The sequence below is a fragment of the Taeniopygia guttata genome, chromosome 25, assembly GCF_048771995.1.
Source record: "Taeniopygia guttata chromosome 25, bTaeGut7.mat, whole genome shotgun sequence".
In the NCBI taxonomy this organism is placed as follows: domain Eukaryota; kingdom Metazoa; phylum Chordata; class Aves; order Passeriformes; family Estrildidae; genus Taeniopygia; species Taeniopygia guttata.
In genome coordinates, this window is record NC_133050.1 from 931,621 (window position 1) to 953,203 (window position 21,583).

Consider the following 21,583-nt stretch of genomic DNA (forward strand, 5'->3'; position numbering starts at 1 on the left):
TTCCACTTCTCTCTCAGAAAGAATTTTTCCCTAAACCAGGTGAGTAGAAAGAAGCCGTAGGAATTTATTTCCTAGGTTTTCCCCAAATTTGCCCTAAACTAAGACAGTAAGGTTAAATCAAATGGTCTAAGTGAAACTGTAGTCCCCTTGATTCCATGAGGCCCTGCCATGCTCTAATGGCACCTTGGTTCAGGGCGTTCCAAAGTGTCAGAACAGTCTCCATTGTTCCATGAGGCCCCAGAATGTCACTGTGGTCCCCTTGGTTCCACAGGGCCCCACAGTGTAACAATGGACTCTTGGCTCCATGAGGTGCCACGCTGTGTCCCAATGGCTCGTGGTTCCATGAGGCCACACAGTTTAACAATGGTCCCTTGGGTCCATGAGGCCTTGCTGTGTCACAATGGACTTGGGGTTCCATGAGCTTTCCTACTGCCATAAACAGTCTCCCTAGTTCCACAGTGTCACCATGGTCCATTTGTTCCATGAGATTCCATAGCAGAACCTTGGTTCCATGGCCACCTTGGTTTTGTGTGACCTTGCAGTGTCACAATGGACCTGTGGTTCCACGAGGCCTTGCTGTGTCACAATGGCCCCTTGGTTCCAAGAGGTTTCTCAGGGTCACAATGATCTCCTTGGATCCGTGGTATCACAAATCACAAAGGCAAATGCACCTTGCCAAGAGTTGAAACACAGCAGAGAGGGAAGATGTGAAACGTGAGTGTGTAAAGGCCTTTTAATTCACAGCTCCCACTGAGAGCTTTGGGGCTCACAGATGGACAGAGATGGTTCTGCTCACCCCTCTGTCCAAAGCAGGGGTAACACACGCTGCTGCAGGTGTTTGGGTTGGTCTCTGCAGGTCCAGGTGGATGCCAAACCTGCTCTTCACAGCCTTCTCCCTTCCCCTGTCCCTCTGCCAAGTGCAGCGGGCCTCAAGGACTGAAAGGAGCACAGAGAGCCAAAGGGGGACACTTGCACCTGCCTCACTGGGAGCTCCCAGGGAAGCACTTTCCTTGAGAAGCAAGCCCCTGTCCTCCAAAGGCATTTCCCCAAATGTGCAGCTTTTCTGCTCAACATCAACACACCCTTAAGAAACGCTGGCAAGGCGGAAGGACTTCATGTCCTCTCAGGACAGGCACTCCAGCTCTAGCTCCTATTCCCCCAAGTGCCTTTCCAGGTGGAGGCTCAGACGTGCAGCCCCAGGCCCTCTACAAACACAAGCTGCTCACTGCCTCTTCACCTGCCTCAACTCCTGCCTGCGCCCACGGCACCAAGACCAGGCTGTTCCCAGCCAGAGCCCAGAGCCCTGCTCCCGCAGGACGCTCTTGCCAGCACCTTCCAGGCCTCTCTGCTGTGCACACAGCGCTTTTCATGCCCGCTCCCAACAGGCTCTGGAAGGCAGAGCACAGCCTGGCTGCCTCTGCCGCCAGCACAGCTCAAACACAGGCGGAGGAAGAAGCAGCAGGGGCTGTTTTGCGGCCATGCCCAAGAGAGACGGGAAGGGTGCCCTCCCTCTGCTCTCACTTGCTTGGCTTTCTGACTGCCTCTGAGCCTGGGGCTGCCATTCCTCACTTGTGGGCACCAGAACCACAGCCGGGATCCCGGCACTGCCTGAGAGTGCTCCGGGCACTGGCAGGGTCGCGCGTCCCAGTCTGGGGCACCGTGCTGCTGCTTCCTTTGCCCTCAGGCACACCCAAAGCTCCCTGCTAAGCCTGGATGGTCGCTGGTTCTGCCCTCTCCCTGATCCTGTGCAGGGATGGACACTGCTGAGCCTTCAGGAAGTTATTCCTGAAAACTTCCAGCATTCCAAGCTCCTTTGCCCTCCGTGGAAGCTTGCCATGGAATCCCTCACAGCTGCCTTCAGAGCATACTCAGCTTGGCTCTTCCAAATTCCAGGGGCTCCAGGCTGCACAGCAAGATCTGCAACTCCACAGGGTTGTGGAACTGCACCTTCAGCACAGGCACCTTTCCAGCCTGATCTGCCCTCGTTCCTCTGTGTGTGTGCACAGAACATGGCGTGGAAGAGAACAGCAGCAGGGGCCTGTGTGTCCCAGGGCCCGGGATTTGTGCCGCTTCAGCTCCACAGAGATGCAGGTAAGGGGGAAAAACCAAACTCTTTATTAATGGAAGGGAAGGGGAAGGGATGAGATGGGGGCCAAAAAAAGGGAATGGGCAGCGTTTGAGGGCTGGAGCGGGGGAGCTGTCAACAGGGAGGGGGAAGGCAGCAGCTATGGGAGCTTGCAGCAGGCACAGCTGTGGCCAGCATCAGGTGTGCCTGGGGCTCCAGTGACATTGAGTCCTGCTGCTCTCTTCACTGTCTCCTGGTACTCTGCTTGGGAGCCTGGTTCTCTGAATCCAGCAGATGACCTTAGTTCTGCACATCTTTGTCCAAAAACTGCCTGAATTTCGAGGTTAGTGGAGGATGGGCTGTCATCTTTGCTCATGGCTTGAAGGGCTGGAAGACAGATAAACAACCACAGTGAGAGACCAGGGGCTGTGTGACACCACAGAGATCTGTGTAACTTTACAGGGGCTGTGTGACATCACAGAGACCTGTGTAACATCACAGGGGCTGTGTGACATCACGGGTCCTGAGTGACATCACAAAGAGCTTTGTGACATCACAAATCCTGTTTGACATCACAGATCCTGTGTGACATCACAGAAACATCCATGTGACATCACAGAGTGCTGTGTGACATCACAGGGACTATGTGACATCACAGAGATGTCCGTGTGACATCACAGAGGGCCGTGTGACATCACAGGGGCTATGTGACATCACAGAGATGTCTGTGTGACATCACAGAGGGCTGTGTGACATCACAGAGGTCTCAGTGTGACATCACAGAGATGTCAGTGTGACATCACAGAGAGCTCTGTGAAATCACAAAAAGCTGTGTGACCTCATAGGGTCAGTGTGACATCACAGTGATGTCTGAGTGACATCACAGAGATGTCAGTGTGACACCACAAAGAGCTGTGTGACATCACAGATGTGTCCGTGTGATGTCACAGAGAGCTGTGTGACATCACAGAGATGTCTGTGTGACATCACAAAAAGCTGTGTGACCTCACAGGCTCAGTATGACTTCACAGAGATGTCTCTGTGACATCACAGAGAGCTGTGTTACATCACAGAGATAACAGTGTGACATCACAGAGGGCTGTATGATCTTGCACCTTCTGGAAGATGGAGTATTGCCCACTCTGTATTGCCCAGAGGACATGCAATGTTTGAAGTGGCAGCTCTGACATGGCACTACCGACATCCTCTGTCAGGTATTCAAGGGCTGCAAGAGAGAGGAACAGAGCCACGGTCAGATCCCGACTCTGCGGGGAGCCGAGGGGAGCCCCCCCTGCCAGAGCCATCCCAGCCGGCTCTTGCCATGGCCAGGAGGGATCAGGGACCAAGGGGATCAGCCCGAAGCTGCTGGCCACGCATCCCCCACGTGTCCCTGAAATCTCTGTGTGCTCTACCTAGGAGAGCAGAGCTCTCCGCAGCCGGGGCAGGGCTTGCAGCTCGCCCCGGCAGCCCCCGCTGTCAGCCCGCTGCCCTGTCTCACCATTGCAGATCAGCTGGAGCTTTTCCTGCTGTCCCCTCAAGCTCCTCCTGGCCGTCCCTGGGAACACAGAGCCTGTCAGGCCCAGCGGCACAGCTCCCTGCCAGCGGCGCTGCCAGCCCTGTGCCCACACGCCCTCCTGGCCCGGCTCGTGGCTCACCCATGAACCTGACGGCGCCTCTCGCAGGGGCTCCTGTGGGCTCTGCAGGTAGGGCAGGGCCCGGCGCAGGTGCTCGGCCACGCTGCTGCTGTCCTCTGCCAGCTGCAGAGAGCGGCAGGAGGGAAGGGTTGGCCCCGCAGCCCCGCCGGGCCGGGGCTCCATGGGCACCCGGCTCGGGCCGCAGGAGCCTGGAGCAGAGCCCGCGCGGCCTCGGGCTGCAGCAGCGGGCAGGGGCACAGCTGCCAGCCCGCACACCGAGCACCGCGCTCAGGGGGCTTCTCCAGGCTGGGGCTGCGGCTTCCCGGCCCTCCTTACCAGGCACTCGGTGAACTTCCACAGCTTCTGGTTCTTCAGCAGCTTTTCAAGATCCCTCCTCTTCAGGAACTCGGCCGCACAAAGCAGCATTTCCTGAGAAGCCTGGAGAGCAGCAGAGACGTGGAGATGGCCCCACAGCCCAGGGCGCAGGACCCGTCCCTGTGCCAAGGCCTGGAGGAGGCTGCAGCCTGCGAGGTGCCAGGGCAGGAGGCAGCCCAGCCCCTGCCAGGGAACAGCAGCAGCTGCCGAGTCCTCACCTGTGCCACTCGCTGGTTCTCATCATGGCAGTGGAAGGAGAGTGGCAGCAGGCTCTGGCACACGTGTGTCTTCAGAGCCTCTTTTTGTTTTTCCTGTGGAAAAGTCATCAATGTTCAGAAGAGCAGTATGGAGGGCAGCTGCACTTGGCTATTGTCCTGTATGAAGGGAAGAAAAAGAGACCTCAGCATTGGCTGCATGGGGCTCAGCTTGGTGCAGGCCTGCAAATCCACAGGGCACAAAGTGTCTGGCAGCAGCCAGTGGCCGTGGCTGGGGACAGTGAGCCTTATGTGGTCAAGGAGTGGCAGGAGAGCCTCAACCAGCTGCAGTGTGATGGGGCTGGGTGTCAGCATGTCCTTGTCCAAGAAGATACAGCTGAGGAGCATGGCTGTCATGCTAACTATCTCTCCATCCGCATCCCACAGGAGCTCCACAAGACTTTCAGTCAGGCTCCACATTTTTTCTCTCTGTGAGGAACACAAGTTTGTGAAATGCCATCCAGCTGCTGCAGGGCCTAGAGGCCAAAGGGCTGTTCCAAACCACTTGGGCAGCTGAAGCGGGAGGCAGGAGAGCTGGGAGCAGCTGGCCCAGCGCCCAAAGCCCAGCCAAGCCCAAGTGACTGCATTCCTGAGCGCAGCCTCTGCCCCTGCCCCCTTCTCACCATTGAGGGATCGTTGATGAGCTCCAGAAGGGCCCTGAGCGCCAGGTGACGCCTCTCCTTGCACTCGCTCCTCAGGTGCCTTGACAAGATTTGCAGGACTCTGTCAGCACCGCGTTCACTCAATTCCAGGCACTCGAGGACCTGAAAGGCACAGGGCAGTGACAGGGGACCGGCCGGCAGGAGCCCAGAACCGCACAGGGCCGGGCCCAGGCAGCAGCACAGGGCGCGGGCACCGTCCCAGGCACTGCGGCCAAGAGAGGGCAGAGAGCCGGGAGGCAGCTGAGCGAGGCAGCGCTGGCCTTCAGGCTCACCTCCACAAGGAACGCCAGGGAGGGCAGCTCCCAGCACGGCTCCTGTGTGCTGAGCAGCCGGAGCAGGTAGCGAGCGATCCGGGAGCACAAGGGGATGGAGACACAGGACATCTCCCTGGCAGGAGACAAAGTAACCAAGGCTGTGGGCCAGGGGGACAAACCTCTCCCAGGACTGACTCACAGAGGTCTGGTCTTTCCCCAGCATCCTGCAAGGGCCCCTGGGCTATTTGGGAGGCGGCTCCTTGTGGGCACCCTCCTCTCCCAGCCTTTTTCAGTCTGCTTGGCTGTCCCTGGGTGACAAGGCCCTCTGGCCCATGACCACAGGGACTGTGTGGGGCACCCCAGGCACAGAGCACAAATGTCAGAGGCAGCAGATTGAAGGGGGTCTCACCTGGCCAGCAGACCCACAGCACAGTGGTGGGTGTCAGCACACAGCAGCGTGTCCCAGCCACACTCGTGTTCCATTGCCACCACCACATCCTCGTGCTGCATTTGGCAGAGCAGGGACTTCAGGGTCCGCACTGCAAACCTGTGTGCAGAGCAAAGCCCAGGTCACATTGGGAGCACTGGACCCTGCCCAGGGATTTGGCAAGGACAGGAGGACAGGCATGGAGCACCTGCTGGGGTTGGAGGCAAGGCCGTGTTGCTGCTGACATCCCTTCCAGAAGGTATCGACCTCCTCTGGCATATCCAGAGTGCTGAAGAACACTTGGAAGAGCAGATGGACAAACAGGCAGGGGAAATACACGGTCACCATCTGTGGGACACAGGGCAGCTGGAGGATCTTCCACATCAGCACAGTTGCCTGCAAAGGACAAAGCCCCTCGAGACAGCGCTCAGTGCCGAGGTGTTCGTGTGGCAGGGCCCAAGCACGGGAGGGAGAGGCCGGAGAGACGCAGGGGGAGCACCGGGCCTGGTGGCCCTGAAGCTGTCCCAAGGCCAGGTTTCAGCCCTGCGCCTGAGGCAGGGAGACGCCGTGGGGGAGGGAGGATGGAGAGCTGCTGGAGGGGTGGCCTTGGGGCCAGCAAAGGCAGAAACTCACAGCCAGGGCAAGGACAGCCGTGTGTTCCCCATCGGAGGTGCACGTGCTGTGCTCTGGCCAGCTCCCCAGCACATCAAGGAGTACGAGCATGGCCAGCTCTGCAGTCCTGGGTGAGCACATGATGCTCTTCCACATGGCCAAAGCAGCTCTCTGGGGTCAGAGCTCTGTCTCAGAGGGGTCTGGGACACAGCAGCGTGGCCTGGGTGGCAGTGGGGAGCTGAGCTGCTCTGCCAGCCCTGCCTCTGCCCACTGCCCCTCACTGGGAGCACGCAGGCAGCCCAGCCCTGTGGGGACTGGCCCCTGAGGGGCAGGGGGGAAGCATGGCAGCATGCTGGGGGGCTGGCAGGGGCCAGGGCTGGCAAAGGGAGCAGCCAGAGGGCCCTGGAATTCTCTGTTGGTCAGACACCTGGGACAGGCTGTACAGGGTGAAGGGCTGCTGAGCCTTGTGGACACGTGGGCCCCGTACCTGTCACACACTGGGGCCACACGCAGGAGAGCCATCACCACCTCAGAGGGCTGTGCCTCTGTCAGATCCAGAAGGGGCCTGTACAGATTGTACTCAGGAAACTCATTGGCCACGAGGATGTACCTCACCATGGCGGGCACCTGGAGAAGGCAGGGGAGACTTGGAAAGCTGCCAGAGGAAGGAATGTGCCCAGCTGCCCCAGAGAAGTGCTTCCTTTGCCACCACACTGCCATGGCCTCAAAGGCTTCCAGGGAGCAGCAGGCGTGGCTTCGGAGGCCAAGCAATTGCTGGGAGGATCAAACCCAGGCCACAGGCTGCTTACTTGCTTTGGGCTGGAAGGACCCTCCTGTACAAGCATATCCAGCAGGGCAGCACTGGTCTTGGTTTTGAAGATGGGAGAGTACGCTCTGACCACAGTGCCCATGATGATGCTCTCTTCCTCCCGAGTCCTCTTCATGAATTTGCAAACATCTGTAGCAGAAGGGCAAGAAGCCCGGGATGTTGCATGGAGTGCTCCGAGCACAGTGCTGGGCTGAGCAGTGCCAGCAGGCCCAGCCCAGGTGGGGATGGCTGCAGGTACCTGCGCTGTTCTGCGGAAGCGGCCACGGGTGCGTTCCTGCTCTCGTGTGCGCTGCACGGCTGCACCTGGCAAAGAGCGAGCGCAGCCCGAGCTGAGGGGCTGCGGGAGAGGCCGGAGAACACAGCCCAGCCCTGCGCTGCCCAGGCAGGGACAGCCCCGCGCCACCCCAGGGCATGGAGCACGGCTGTGGGGTGTCTGCCCGGCCCCTATTCCATCCTGTCCATGGGCATGGCCCCAGGGGATGGGATGGGATGGGATGGGATGGGATGGGATGGGATGGGATGGGATGGGATGGGATGGGATGGGATGGGATGGGATGGGATGGGATGGGATGGGATGGGATGGGATGGGATGGGATGGGATGGGATGGGATGGGATGGGATGGGATGGGATGGGATGGGATGGGATGGGATGGGATGGGATGGGATGGGATGGGATGGGATGGGATGGGATGGGATGGGATGGGATGCGATGGGATGGGATGGGATGCGATGGGATGCGATGGGATGGGATGGGATGCGATGGGATGCGATGGGATGCGATGCGATGGGATGCGATGGGATGCGATGGGATGCGATGGGATGCGATGGGATGCGATGGGATGCGATGGGATGCGATGGGATGCGATGGGATGCGATGGGATGCGATGGGATGCGATGCGATGCGATGCGATGCGATGCGATGCGATGCGATGGGATGCGATGGTACCAGCATAGAATCAACAGTGCACCAGCTAGTGTAGGAATCCTGAGGATATTTAGAATAATGTTCCCATTCTCAGTTTGGACATTTAGAATAATGTTTTCATTCTCAATTTGGACATTTACACAGTGCTGGCAATATTTATATTTTTATACATTTATATTTTTATATATTTATATGCCAGCAAGACACAGGCAGAGTTTACAATGTTTTAAAAGGTTTTTGTTATGGCAACAAATTAATGGAAACTGAAAAATTAATACTTAGGTACAAATACTTAGCTTAAAACCACAGGCTGAGAACACTGTGATGAAAGACAGATGAAAAAAAATTATGCAAAGGGTTTCTATAAGGGTAAAAGATTGAAAAGAATGGTTGTGAACTGTTTTATACACTCCATTTTCCCATAAAAGGATCTGTGTGCTTTGTAAGCAAACTAAGAAAAAAATTACTTTCTACTCATTCTCAGCAAAAAGACTTTTCCTATTTCTCCTTAATTTGGACAAGACTGCCTTCACCTTCAAATTTATTCTCTTGCTCACTTACCTGTGTAATGCTTAGTCCCTGTTCTGCATGCTCATTTTCTTCACTTTTATGAGGCATACTCTCCTCATCTTCTTCTTCCTCTGTTTCTTCAATTTCCTGTGCCAAGATCACCTGTTTCTCTGTTAGCTTTTTTTCTCCAGCTGATTTTTGACAACTGTCCCCATCTTCTGGCACCAGCTGACAGAGGTGATCGTCCTGCTCTGCTCTGGGCTGGGATGTCCTTGCCTCGAGCCCTGGGGGTAATTTTGATTGCCACAATGTCAGAAAGACCTAAAGCTATTAGAGAAATGTCCAAAGGAGGGACACAGAGATAGTGAAGGGTCAGGAGGGGAAACCATACAAGAAGTGGCTGAAGGCATTTGGTTCTGCTGTAGGAGACTGAGGTCACTCACACCTCACTGGCGGCTGCAGCTCCTCTCAGGGGCAGTGAAGGGGCAGCTCTGATCTCTGTGACAGGGACAGGACTCAGGGAATGGCTGGAGCTGTGCCAGGGGAGGATTAGTCTGGAGATTAGGAAAAGGTTCTTTCCTCAGAGGGTGGCCAGGTACTGCCCAGGCTCCCCAGGGAATGGGCACAGCCCCAAAGTTGCCAGAGTTCCAGGAGAGTTTGGACAATGCTCTCAGGGATACACAGGGTGAGATTGTTGGGGTGTCTGGGCAGGGCCAAGAGTTGGACTTTCACAATCCCTATTGGTCCCTTCCAACTCAGGATACTCTGATTTTCCTCTCTTTGCACGATGCTCTCAGCTTGCTGCTCCACCATATGTTCACCTTCTGAAGCCTCGACTACTTATTGACAGTTAAAGCAGAGTTCTTCTGGTTACAATCCAAAGAAATACAGATTGAAAAACAACCAAGCAGAAATACCTGTTTGGACTGTTGAGGTATTATTTTGATCTTGAACTGTGGAGTCTATTGTGTCTTGCAAGTTCTAAAAGCAAAACAACAACAAAAAACACCCACCACAGCATTTTAAAATATAGATTTGCTTTCTTCTAAAAAATCCATATCCCTTCTCAAATATATCTATTTCAGTAAGATAGGCTAGTCTTGAAAAGATCACTCACTATCTAAAGAACCTGTAACACTCAAATCAATTGCTGAAAATCTGTTACCTTGTAGTTTTCTGTTCAAAAGCCAAGTGAATTTGCTAAAATTCTGTTTGTAACAAGGACAGAGTTAAAAGTGCGGGACTGAGAAATGTTTTAGTTTCCCTCTGCTCTCTCTACCAAAAGCACTTTATTCAATGGCTGAAACGGTACTTTATATAATCTGAATTTCAAAGGTAAATTTTCTCTAAAGTGAAAAAGTAATACACCAGTAAGGTTTTAAACCAGAAGACATTTTCTTTTTACCTGTTTGAAGATTTCCTTCACATTAAAATGCTGGCTGATGGATATACTATAAGAAATCAACTCCCACAAAATAGCTTTTGGATAAGCCATTACTTCATTCATTACAATCTGCTTGAATGTTTCATTCCTGTCAAATTGAAGATCACTGTTTAAGAGATTAAAATATTAGAAATAAAATTAAGTGTGACTACAGTGCCCTTAAATATAATTTTTTTGATAAATCTCATAAAACCTTTAGGCTAAACATTGTCATTGATCTGTTTATACTGAATACAATTACATCCTGGCTTGTTAGAGATTAGTTCATTACAAATAAATAAATGCACAAAAATTAAGAAATATTTCCAATAAAGCCTTTTACATCCTTCCTTTTGGATGGGGAACTGTTCAAACTCTGCTTACGTAAGAGAGGTCAAATTACTGTCTTTCTTGGTAGTTCTACACTGTGCTCAGCTGTGACTGAGCCTTTCTGGTTTATTTTCATTTTACTTGAAAATAAAAACTAATGGTTCAAGCTGAGTCTAGATTCAAGAAAAATCGGTGTTTACACTTGTTTTCATTTACATTTGCTTTGTCTTCTAAACAAAGATAACTATGGGGAATTTAGGTATGTATTCAGATAGGTTACACTGTATTTTCACTTGGTCTGTTGCCTCCGGCTTTTTAAAAATTGTATGAATGATTCTTAAGAGAGTATCAAACCACCACAATCCCACTATAAGGCGTGTAAGACTGCCCCTCATGTCCATATTGCTCTTCTAATGTGCCTCTGATCTAACAGGCAGAAAAGACCCCTGGGTGTGAGAACAGAGCTGTTTCCTCTCGGGTTTCACACCTGCTGCTAAAATGTTTAGCAAAAAGAGCAGTATTGTACCAATTTTTATAGGGTTTTTAAGGTTGCAAATGCCTAATCACGAGAAGGATAACAGAGAGCTTACCAAAATTAAATACTTTGGCTACTTAAAGATCTTAGTCCCTGCAACTTTGAATGAGATCAAGTCTGTGAGTGCAGACGTGATGGTGCAGACCAACTTTTGATTCCTGTGATTCAAGAATCTGAACTACTTTTACCTTCTGAATAAGGCATGGATGTGATGGTATGCACAGGAATACTGATGTGGTATGGTTTTTGAATTATAGCAGTCTTTCTTCATCCAATTCCTAAACTGTGGGTATTATTTGCCTTAACCTTGTTCAATATGTGCATTATTTTATATTCTTACATGAAGTGAAACACTCTTTTTTCCATACCTTCACACAACAGCATAAACAAGGCCTAAGTAGTACAACCAATGTTAAAATATGCTTTACTTTTATGCAAAATTCATACCTAGCTCTAATTTGATCTAGAGAAGAAAGGGCATTCTCCAAATATTCCTTCAGCTCTTCTTCACAGCTTGCCATTTTCATTTTTTCCAAAATTGTATCCAGATCATCTTTCATCACCTAAGGCCACATTAAAAAGCTAATAAAAACAGTTTAGTATATACTAAAATCTCCATAACTATTTAGGATTCAAGTAATTTGATTATGAATGTATATTCCACACCAAGACCTTAGCAAAACTTATCATCTGTGAAGATCTTCCTTGATAATGAACAGCTCTGACACAGCCACCCCAAGCTGGCTGTTGTAGCTATGAGAATTTGGCATCCAACCGGACTCCATACCTGCACAAGATCTCATAATAGCAACTTACAGCCACTTTGTACAGAAAGCAGCAGTGATCTTTATCACTTTTGCCATATCAAGAATAAGACAGGACTGTCCATTCAGTGTGAATCAAGCCTTTAGCAAAAATGCACTTGACGGAATGAAACTTAAAAGTAGAAATTCCAATATAAAAGTCAGATATTTCTAGCAGCTGTTTTGAATTCCAGAGGGTTCTTTGTATTAAGAAGACTTTTCTTTACATTATGCCACATCATTGTTTTTATGTTTATACCTGTATTATGTCATCCTGTTCCAATCTGTATTTATCTACTTTTTCCTCAAGTACATCTTCCTGCTGTGACAGTTTGAGTAGATGGACATCCCACAGACCCATGGCCTCCTGAACACAGCTGTACAAGCCTCGACAATGCTGCTCATGCCATTTAGCCATCTCCTTAAAATCGCTCTAAAGAAAAACATTCCAGTGAACAACTCATTTTTAAACTGCTGGAAGGTGAAAGGAATGAATAAGAGGATATGTAACATGGGAAAAGGCTGCATGGAACTATACAAATGGTGTTCAATATTGTGTCTTCTATATGGTGACTAAAAAAAAATCCAAGTAAACTGGGTAAGAATGTGGATTTTTATTCTACAAGCTGAGAGTATCAAAACTTCTGTTTATTCTGACATGGCAAAGCACTGAATCATATTCTACAATTTATCTCTTTAGGAACAACTGCGTGGTCATTTTTATGTATAGAATCACAACATCTGGGAGATCATTTAAATCTATTCCTCTGCCTTCAGACAGACTGGGCCATACATCATTCATACCTAGCATATGTATTTCAGATATAAATGATAATAAAAATGCAATATATTACAAACAATAAACACAGTAATTATGAACTCTTTCATGTGAAACTCTTCCACACCAAACCTTGTTTCTTTGTAGTGTTTAGTCACACTATGGAGCTCTTTCTAATGTGACATCAATAGCCTACAATGTAGAAGGCATTGCAGATAGGAGCACAGAAATAACAGACTAATGCCAAGAAGATAAAAGCAAATGTAATTCACATACATCCATGTGCTCCAGTTCTTCTTCAAACCTGTGTTTTAGTTTCTCAGTCATCTGAAGCATGTTGGAATGTACAATTTCAACATCTTCTACTGTGCAAATGTTCTTATCCAACAGGGTCATCTAAATGAAAAGAATAGCAAATTATTGACATGCATGACTTTCAGAAAGCATGACTAAACTTAGTGTTTCTTCTCTTGTGATGGACAGTGAAAGACTCAGCCTCCTATATCCCACATTTGTTTACTAAACACTACAATTCAACTGGATACAGAAGGAGAAACTGAGACAGAGAGCAAGACAGATTTGCCAAGATAGATTTAGCACAAAGGCTGAAGGTCCTTACATTCTCCACATAAACACAGGACAGAACCCCCTTCATTACTGGCATTTGTTACAGCTTTTACACATTTCAAGTACAAATGCCAAACATTACTGTGAAACTAAATGGATGGTTACTTTTTGAACTAAGACAGAGGTTAAAAACTAATTTCACTTGTTATCTCAGTGTTTGGTGGATCCTCAAACACATTTTACTGTAATGGCACACTGTACCACGGCTACCACACCCAAAGCTGGGACACTCACCTTGCAGGTCTGCACTTTTTCCTGACATTTGCCCTGCACCAGCTCATACTGGACACGCAATTTCTCCACAAACTCTGCACTATGGGTGTCTGAATGGTATGGAACAGACCACAGTCAACATTCTGTATTTCACAGTGCAGTGTGAAAAGGAAACATGACAAGAGGCCATGTGCTGAATCTCAGCAGAGGGAACAGATCCCAGCAGTGCCACACATCTGTGTGACACTAACAACCAATCAAATAAGATGCTTTAATACACAGCCCTTTATAATCATGCTTAGAAGTAGCAAGTTATTTACAATTGCTACCAGCTTCTTTGCTACCATACGGGCTACAAACATCACAACAAGACGTGCTCTGGAGCAAGAGAAGGCAGGCACACAGAGGGAAGGCACCCTACAGGACATAGAGAAAGGAAGTACCTCCAGTATTTCTTCCCCTCTTCTTCTCCAAGAGTTAAAAAGGAGTATATTTTTGTATGATTGAAAACTGCTCCATGTCAAAATTAAACTTTTATTTCCCCAGATTAATTCTAACCAAGCCAGTTCCTGCTAGATGTGACCATGTACAAGTGTTTGTACCAGCCAAAGGAAAGTGATGTCACAGGCAGCTTCTTTGGGTCTTACTGCCAGCTCAAAGCAACTCAGAAGGCGGGATGGAACAAAGAATAGAGTAAACATGCACTTTCAAAGCAACTGTATGCCTCATCATTGCCCAGGAAAAAAGAAAGTATTGCTTGAATTCCAGACTGTTTGTATGATTTCCCAACTTACCTATACTTGTGTTTAAATTCTCCAGAGTTCTGTACCATTCATTTAAGTCAGATTTTGTATGTGTTGGAGGCAGCAAGGCACTATCAAAGTAGTAAACAAGAGTCAGGTATTCTAAAATACAAACCAGTCACGTGTATATAAAACTATTAAAAAATACAAAATTATGAATCAGAGCATCCATGCTACTGTGCTTTATTTTATTTACAGCCATCTTGCAATGAAAATCAACCAAAGAGACTGTTGTTGTTCAAGGCCAACTGTTTACTACCCAACAAGGAACTGTTATCTACCTTGCTCCCAACATCCACTGTAAAAAAACTCCCTGTAAATACAGTAATGCATTGCACCCAAAAATGCTTTTTGTGTTCAGGATGGATATTCAAACACAGCAGTGTCAGATTTCTATCCATATTCCTCTCTGAATTTATTACACAAATTAAACCCCTTGGAGAAAAAACCACCAACTTCTAGTTCTCCACCCATCTTTGTCTGCCCAGTTCTACCAGTTTCAAATGTCAGTAATATTTACTTTTGCATTCCTGCATTTTTAGCCCACAATCACCACTTCTTTAGTGTAGCTGGTGCAGTGAAAATCAAGAATGCTTTTCCATTAAAAAGAGCTGTAGAAAAATAGGGTTTGACCCTGTCTTACTGCTGAATTTAACAATCACACACTGACAGAAAGCAAAGTGCATTTTGTAGCCAAGCTCCTCACATTAACTCCAGCAAGAACTGTTTTCCTTTATACTATATCCTCTTCTGCCATACCCAATATGCTGCGAAACCCTCAGTCTCTGTTCACCAAGTACAATTTGCTCCTTAATCATATTTTCCATTTCCACAGCTGGGGGATTCTGTACTTCTTCACTTGCCATAAATTCTCTGCAGGATGGAATAAAGATACGTATAATGGAAACATGATATCAAACATGATATCATACATGATATGTATAAAGAAAAAATAACTTTTTTTAACTTGTGGTTTTATAGAAACCACAAGTGAACACTAGTCACTTTGTGTTATTCATTGTCCAAAATAAGATTGCAAAACTTCTGACCTGAAGCTCTGAATAACACAGTTCTTTTGGATGAGCTTCCAGTCCTTGACTCTCTCTTGCCACTTCAGTTGATGCAATTTTTCTTTCTCAAGCTCCGATTTCATTAGATTAAAGAGCAGCTTGGCAGTTGCCCTCTCATTACCCAGCAATGCTCTGTTTATATTCTGCATATTAAAAAAAAAAAAAAAAAAAAACTAGGAGTAGAAGCAGCATACAACATGCAAAAACAAACAAAAAAATATATCTTCTACAAAAAATGAGGTGAAAAAAGAATACAAATTATTACAAATACCCTGCAAAGTAGAAATCTCTCTATATTTCAGTGATTGATAGGCAGAAAAAATTAATTTCAGCTAGGAAAAAAGACATTCTAGGAATATTCAGACTGCTATCCTGTTCCAGGTAAAACATTTACCATTGCCTTATTGTTTATGAGCTTGTGAACATCAGCTGCCAAGAAGAAGGAAATTTCCTCCAGTTTCACTGTATACTTGGTCAGTACCTCTGTTATCTGTGCAATGAAAGAATAAAGAAAAGAAACAACAAAACGTTAACTCAAATATCAGTATCCCAAATTAAAAAACTACATGAACAAGAGATTTTTTTTCCATTAAAATTAATTCCATTCGATTCATTAATTATTCATTAATTAAAACTGTTAAAGTGAATTAAAATTAATTGGATGACACACAGATTGAGAAGTAAATTTTAAAATATTAATCTTAGTTACTTTAAAGACTAACTTTTTCAGTAATTCATAAAAACAGTAACTAAAACATTCTACTTTGCTACTACTCAGCTGATTGCTCTTTAATACCTGTGATAATTGAGTGCTCTGCAGACTGGCCATAATATGAATTTTAAAATCTAACTAAATTCCTTTCAAATATCTGAAGGGAATCCACCAGTGCCTGTTTTGAGTGAACACAAAATTAAAGCAAATGTGTTCATCTCTGAAATTTATCGTAACTAATCCAACAGAAAGGTTACTGGTGGTACTCTTGGACCTATTCATCGTACCTGAATTACAAAAAGAGAAGCAACTGGCACTGGTAGAACAAACAGCTCTTCTTTGCCTACAAGGACAGTGCAGCAAGCTCTTCCACAGTCTATTTTTTAATCCAAACATTTCCTATGATGTCCAATGACTTTTACAGGTTAGGCTGAAGACTACAAAACTGCAACATGTCTGCTAGCGACATCCAGCCAACCCAAACTAAAATCAAGCTAGGTCATGTCTAAGCTCCTTCTCAACTGCAGAATGCTTATGTCCCCCCCAAAAATAACAGACCAAATCAAAGTTTGACCTACACAACCCTCCAGGGAAATAAAAGCAGCTTGTATATTCCTTGCACCTTTAGCATAAGTAATTGTGAAAGAAACACCTTCAAACTAGGAAAAAAGTAGCTTCTCCTGATTATGTGGGTATAAAATGAATAGTTTATTGGGGAAAAGAAAGCAATCACCACACAACAGAACTACAGGCAGACCTCTGACTCCTTTGGAAACAAGCTACTCTTTGCTCTGCACCCAGCATTGTATCAGCAAATACCAATCTTATGCTTAAGTAACAGTTATTAAGACTGCAGCTCACTTTCATGGCTCGACTCCTTTCAGTCTCCTTTAGGGATGCATCCATTGCCCTGATACACTTCCTTCTGTTTGAGGACTCCTCGTGTATCATATTCCAGAGTTCTTCCAAACCCTGCAATAAAAATGTACTTTCAATTTCACTGAAAAGTGAAAACACATAAAAGAAAATTTAAAAAGTAAAAACCCAATAATTTTGGACTCCAGCAAGCCATAAGAAGATGCTACGCAGAGCAGATACAAGTAACTGCAGTTGAGCCAATGCTGAGTTGCCTTACTTCAAATGAGAAGGCTTCCAAAGCCATGTCAGATGCAACCTTTTCAAACAGAAGTTTACTCTTTTCATCTGATTTCATCACTTGAAGCTGAAGGAGTTCTTGAAGATTCAAAACAGAGGCTGCCATCTCCTGTAACAGTAGGTCAGTGTGATCATTTGAATCTTGGGCCCTGACCTTAGAAGAGCTCCAGACTGGATAAAAAACTCCTGCCTTACCCTGCCAATGCAGCCCAGCTCCCGCTGCATTCCCATCACTGCTCTATCGTGATGCTTTTGCCGCCGTTCTGCCAGGTTCTTCCATGTACTGCTGCCTGTTTCCTCAGGAACTGCCAAGGAAGAAATGAGGATTCTATAGCCTGGAACTGTTGCTGCAGAACATGGGATGCATGAACAGTAAATGCCAAAATCTACACTATGACCGCTGTAGTTTGTGCAGCTTTCACAGTGTGCAACATCTTTCCAAGGGAAGCGCAATCTTAGCAAATGCAGGTTAAAAATACTAGGGCATATTTTAAACTTCTGATTTTCAGAAGGATAACAGCATAGAACTATCAATTAAGCTCAGGTACGATATAAAAAATTTGCAACATTTCTGGAATGAGATCTGATTACATCAGAACTGGAATTTATCATCTAAACATAACATGTGATTGACCAACAATTTCACAACTGTCTTTTTTTTTTTCTATTAGAAGCCTCGTCATCTTCAAAATTACCTACATAGCATCAAAAATGTGTCAGGCCATTTCCCAAGCTTGATTTTTGTTACCTTGCAGGAGAAAGAGTACCAACGTGGGTGTAACCAAACTGTGTACTCTACTCCTCTCTACCTCATTTTATGATGACCTGCTAATGATGGGTGGTTTTCAGCACACCTGACCACCAGGATAAAAGTGTTAAAATGAGAGAGGCAAGCCCTGCAAGGTGAGGTGGTATTTCTTTATCCTTAAAATGATTCAGCTGGGGAAGCAGCTGCACCATCTATCCAGCGAGGGTCATCTGTGCTAATGGGCCATAATGAACTGATTATGCAGTAGCAGAATGGGAAGCTGAAACGACTATCATGTACTCCAAAAATATTCTAGCATTCATGGGATTACATCATTCCATTCCATTATGAAGCTCCCTGCACTGAGGGATGTACCACATGAACTCCACTGTGTATAATTCAGGCAGTCTGGGGACTTGGGACACCACCACCACGGGATATCCAGAGGAGGATCTGAACTTCCACAAGGCCACCCGTTGTGGCAGCACATTTCTCCCTCTCTCAGGATTTTTCATAGAGGTGCACAGAGAGAAATTAAAGAGAAAATAATTTCTATTTCTGCTCCTTGTTTTTCTCATGTGGAATGTGTTTGGAGAATTGGTTACCTAGGGTGATTGCTTGATTGGATTCTGGTGAGGATGGTTTGAGCCTGATGGCCAATCCAACCCACCTGGGGCTGGACTCTCCAGAGAGGGTGACGAGTTGTGTTAGAGATATAGAGTTAGAGAAAGTAATATGTGGTTTTAGTATCTTCCTTTATATAGTATATTAATGTATTTTAGCACAGTTATAATAAAGAAATCATTCAGCCTTCTGAATTGAGTCAGACATCATAATTTCTTCCCATTGGGTTCGCCTGCATTTACAATAACCCATTCTGACAGGACTGCAACCACTGCAACCCTGACCAACAGGGTGCCAGGTGGTACTCTGACTTTGTGGTTTTAAACCAGTTTTGCTGTATCATTGCATTTGCTGTAATCTTTCTATTAAATTGTAACTCCGGTTTGAAATCTCTCACAAGGTAACAGCTAAACCTGTTACATGTACCACATTTCCTGTGACTGTAAATTAAAATAGATGACATTAAGGGAAACCAGTTTTACCAACTACATCGGGCAGGCCTCTGACTTCCTCAGCTGAACTTGCACCTACGTTTCCCCATGCCTCTGGAAAAGTTGTAGATTGTCTGAAACAGAAAGAGAATAAAGCTTCAATTTGTATTAAAAATGCACCAGAAGAAGGACTAACATAATAGTATAATACACTTTAATTGGCAAAATTTAACATGAAAGTGAACATAAGTATCATTCTAACTTTAAAGAATATAATTCAAAGAATCAAAGTTGCCTCTTCTGAGATGAACTGAAGTCTGGGTAGATCCCAATTCTAAATCTATTAGGATGGCATTACAGCAATATATGCTAGATTTAGAACATGTAAACTACAGAGACTTACAGAATAGCTCTAAAAGGTAAAAAACCTAGGAACTCTTAAGGAGACACTGGCAAGAAATGTGGAAATAGCCTTTATCTGCCCAGTGCTTTTCCCAACAGCTTGGGCACTGTGCATGTCCTTGGGGTCAGTGAGAATCCCTGTATTGCTATTCAGCAGCTGGATCAGGGTAAAAAAGGATGGATGCATTAACTCCATTCTTGTTCATTACATTATCTTACTGCATCATCATGTAAGCCATTTACTTGGAAATACAGCCTAAAAAATATTTGTCAGACTGGGTGTATATCTAGATTGCTAAGAGCAAAGACAATTTCTTTTTAAAAGGAAAACCATACAATATGTCTGCCATTGCAAATATTAGTCTGGTAGCCTGCACTTCAACAGGCAGCAAGCAGTTCATTATACTAAATTTACATGTGGTGAGGAGACAATCTGTTACAAGTCCTTAGTGCTATGAGCAAGAATACACGAGTATATAATTCCCGGTGAAAATCTGTCCATTTCATTCCTTTAGTTAAGAACATATAATTGGGGGTTTATGCTTCTGTTCCCTACCTGTCTGACTGTGGCTTTTTTGTGAAGTCACTGATGGGTGTTGTTCCAACACATTTCTGCTGATTACTCATCAGAAATGGCATGGCATCAGCAAACATTTCTGAATGCCTATTTAAAGGGAGCTTTTTACTCTTCTCAGAGGACTTTGTCTTCTTCTTTCCTTCATCCAAAAGGTGGGCTAAGTGAGCCTTCAAAGAACCATAATCTCAACAATTAGAATTCCTTCAAACCTACTGAATGGAGAACTGGGACAAAATAATGAATGAAAAATAGTAGGGGAAACACAGCAGAAGAGAAAGGTAAAACAATGAACCCTACATACCACACACATAACCATTTTCATCTAAGGCTATTTTCAAAATGAGAAAAAAAGAAAAAGGATAATCTTTTCCTCAGAGAGGAAAAGTGGACAAACTGGATGGTGTTGCCTTGCTTACAGTTACCAAAAAAGTAAAGAGCAGAGTGAGAAATGCCTGAATCTGGATAACTATGCCTTTAAATGTTTTACTGCTGTGTTATGATTCTGCCTTCAGTTAATATAACCTGATATACAACAAAGAGATGGGAACACATGTACATGCACTGGAGAGCATATGCTGGAGATAACACATTCATTTTTTACTAAAACAAACCAAAACCAGAAACTATGAAAATGACCTGGGGCATTTCAACAGCCAGAAAACTGACTAACACAACAAATTCCTTTGGCTTTTCCTCAGTCCTTTGCTTTTTTTTTACCTTGGCCTTGAAGATCTGTTTACAGCCTTCCTCTCTGTGAACATGTCACACTCCTCCTATCGAGATCTAGTGACTAATGGCAGCTGAGTGGCCGGGCCTGCTTCCAGAAGAACTGGCAACTGCAAGCTGGGAGCCAAGAGGAGACACAACACTTCACTGGGAAAAGGGCCTTCCTTGCTCCTTGAATCACAGAGTGGTTTGGGCTGGAAGAGACCTACAAGATGATCTTAGATCATCTTCCAACCTCCTGCTGTGGGCAGGGGCACCTTGTGCTATCCCAGGTTGCCCCAAGCCCTGTCCAACCTGGCCTTGGACACTGCCAGGGATCCAGGGGCAGCCACAGCTGCTCTGGGCACCCTGTGCCAGGGCCTGCCCACCCTCACAGGGAACAATTCCTTCCCAATATCCCATCAAAACCTGCCCTGTGGCACTTTGAAGCCATTCCCCCTCGTCCTGCCACTCCAGGCCCTTGTCCAAAGTCCCTCCCCAGCTCTTTTGGAGCCCTGCAAGGGGCTCTGAGGTCTCCCCGCAGCCTTCTCTTCTGCAGACGGAACACCCCCAGCTCTCCCAGCCTGACCTAGAGCACAGAAGCTGCAGCCTCCAAAGCAGCTCCGGCAGACTCCCGGCGGTGAAACTCCACGCCGAGCGCTGCTCCCCTTCCCGGCGCTGCGGGGTCGCTCCCGGGGTCGCTCCCGCTCTCTCCCCGCGCCCCGCGGGCCCTCAGGCGGAGCCGCGCGTGCCGGTGCCAGCCCAGCGGGGGCGGGAGCGGGGCCGGCCCCGCCTCACCCACAGCGCCCCCGGTGGCCGCTGCCGCAGCACCCGGAGGCCGCCCCGCCGGGTCCCGGCCTGCCCGCCCCGCGGGAGCAGAGCTCCGGAGCCGCGGAGCGCAGCCCCGCTTTGTGCTCGTCTCTGCACAAGGCAGGCCAGACTTCCCACGTCCGCACCCTTCAGCTCCTCACGGGAATGAGAACACACCAACCCTTGGGGGAAGAAACCTCTTAAGGTCTCAGCCTCTGATAAATAATCAATAATGATAGTGTTCATAGGCATTAATCAAAAGCCCTAGAGCAGTGGCTCAGCATAATCTG

General features: G+C 47.1%; 1 protein-coding gene across 9 annotated transcripts; it reads right to left on the reverse strand.

Annotated features, from left to right (window-relative positions):
* Positions 1-8,401: 8,401 nt before the first annotated feature.
* Positions 8,402-21,281, reverse strand: LOC140680605 (coiled-coil domain-containing protein 180-like). 9 transcript variants are annotated; one of them, XM_072918569.1, is made up of 18 exons: positions 21,073-21,280; positions 20,496-20,621; positions 19,758-19,865; positions 18,851-18,933; positions 17,192-17,343; positions 16,977-17,105; positions 16,703-16,813; positions 15,524-15,619; positions 15,109-15,272; positions 14,819-14,932; positions 14,051-14,130; positions 13,278-13,366; positions 12,693-12,812; positions 11,898-12,071; positions 11,283-11,398; positions 9,953-10,097; positions 9,465-9,528; positions 8,402-8,831 (listed from the first exon to the last, which is right to left on the reverse strand). In XM_072918569.1, exons 2-18 carry the CDS (start codon positions 20,537-20,539, stop codon positions 8,536-8,538), a joined length of 2,085 nt encoding a protein of 694 aa, XP_072774670.1. In that variant the 5' UTR covers positions 20,540-20,621; positions 21,073-21,280; the 3' UTR covers positions 8,402-8,535. The 9 variants fall into 9 exon arrangements, with proteins under 9 accessions (XP_072774670.1, XP_072774669.1, XP_072774668.1 ...); XM_072918568.1 differs by having other exon boundaries at positions 20,496-20,698; XM_072918567.1 differs by having other exon boundaries at positions 20,496-20,709.
* Positions 21,282-21,583: the final 302 nt, after the last annotated feature.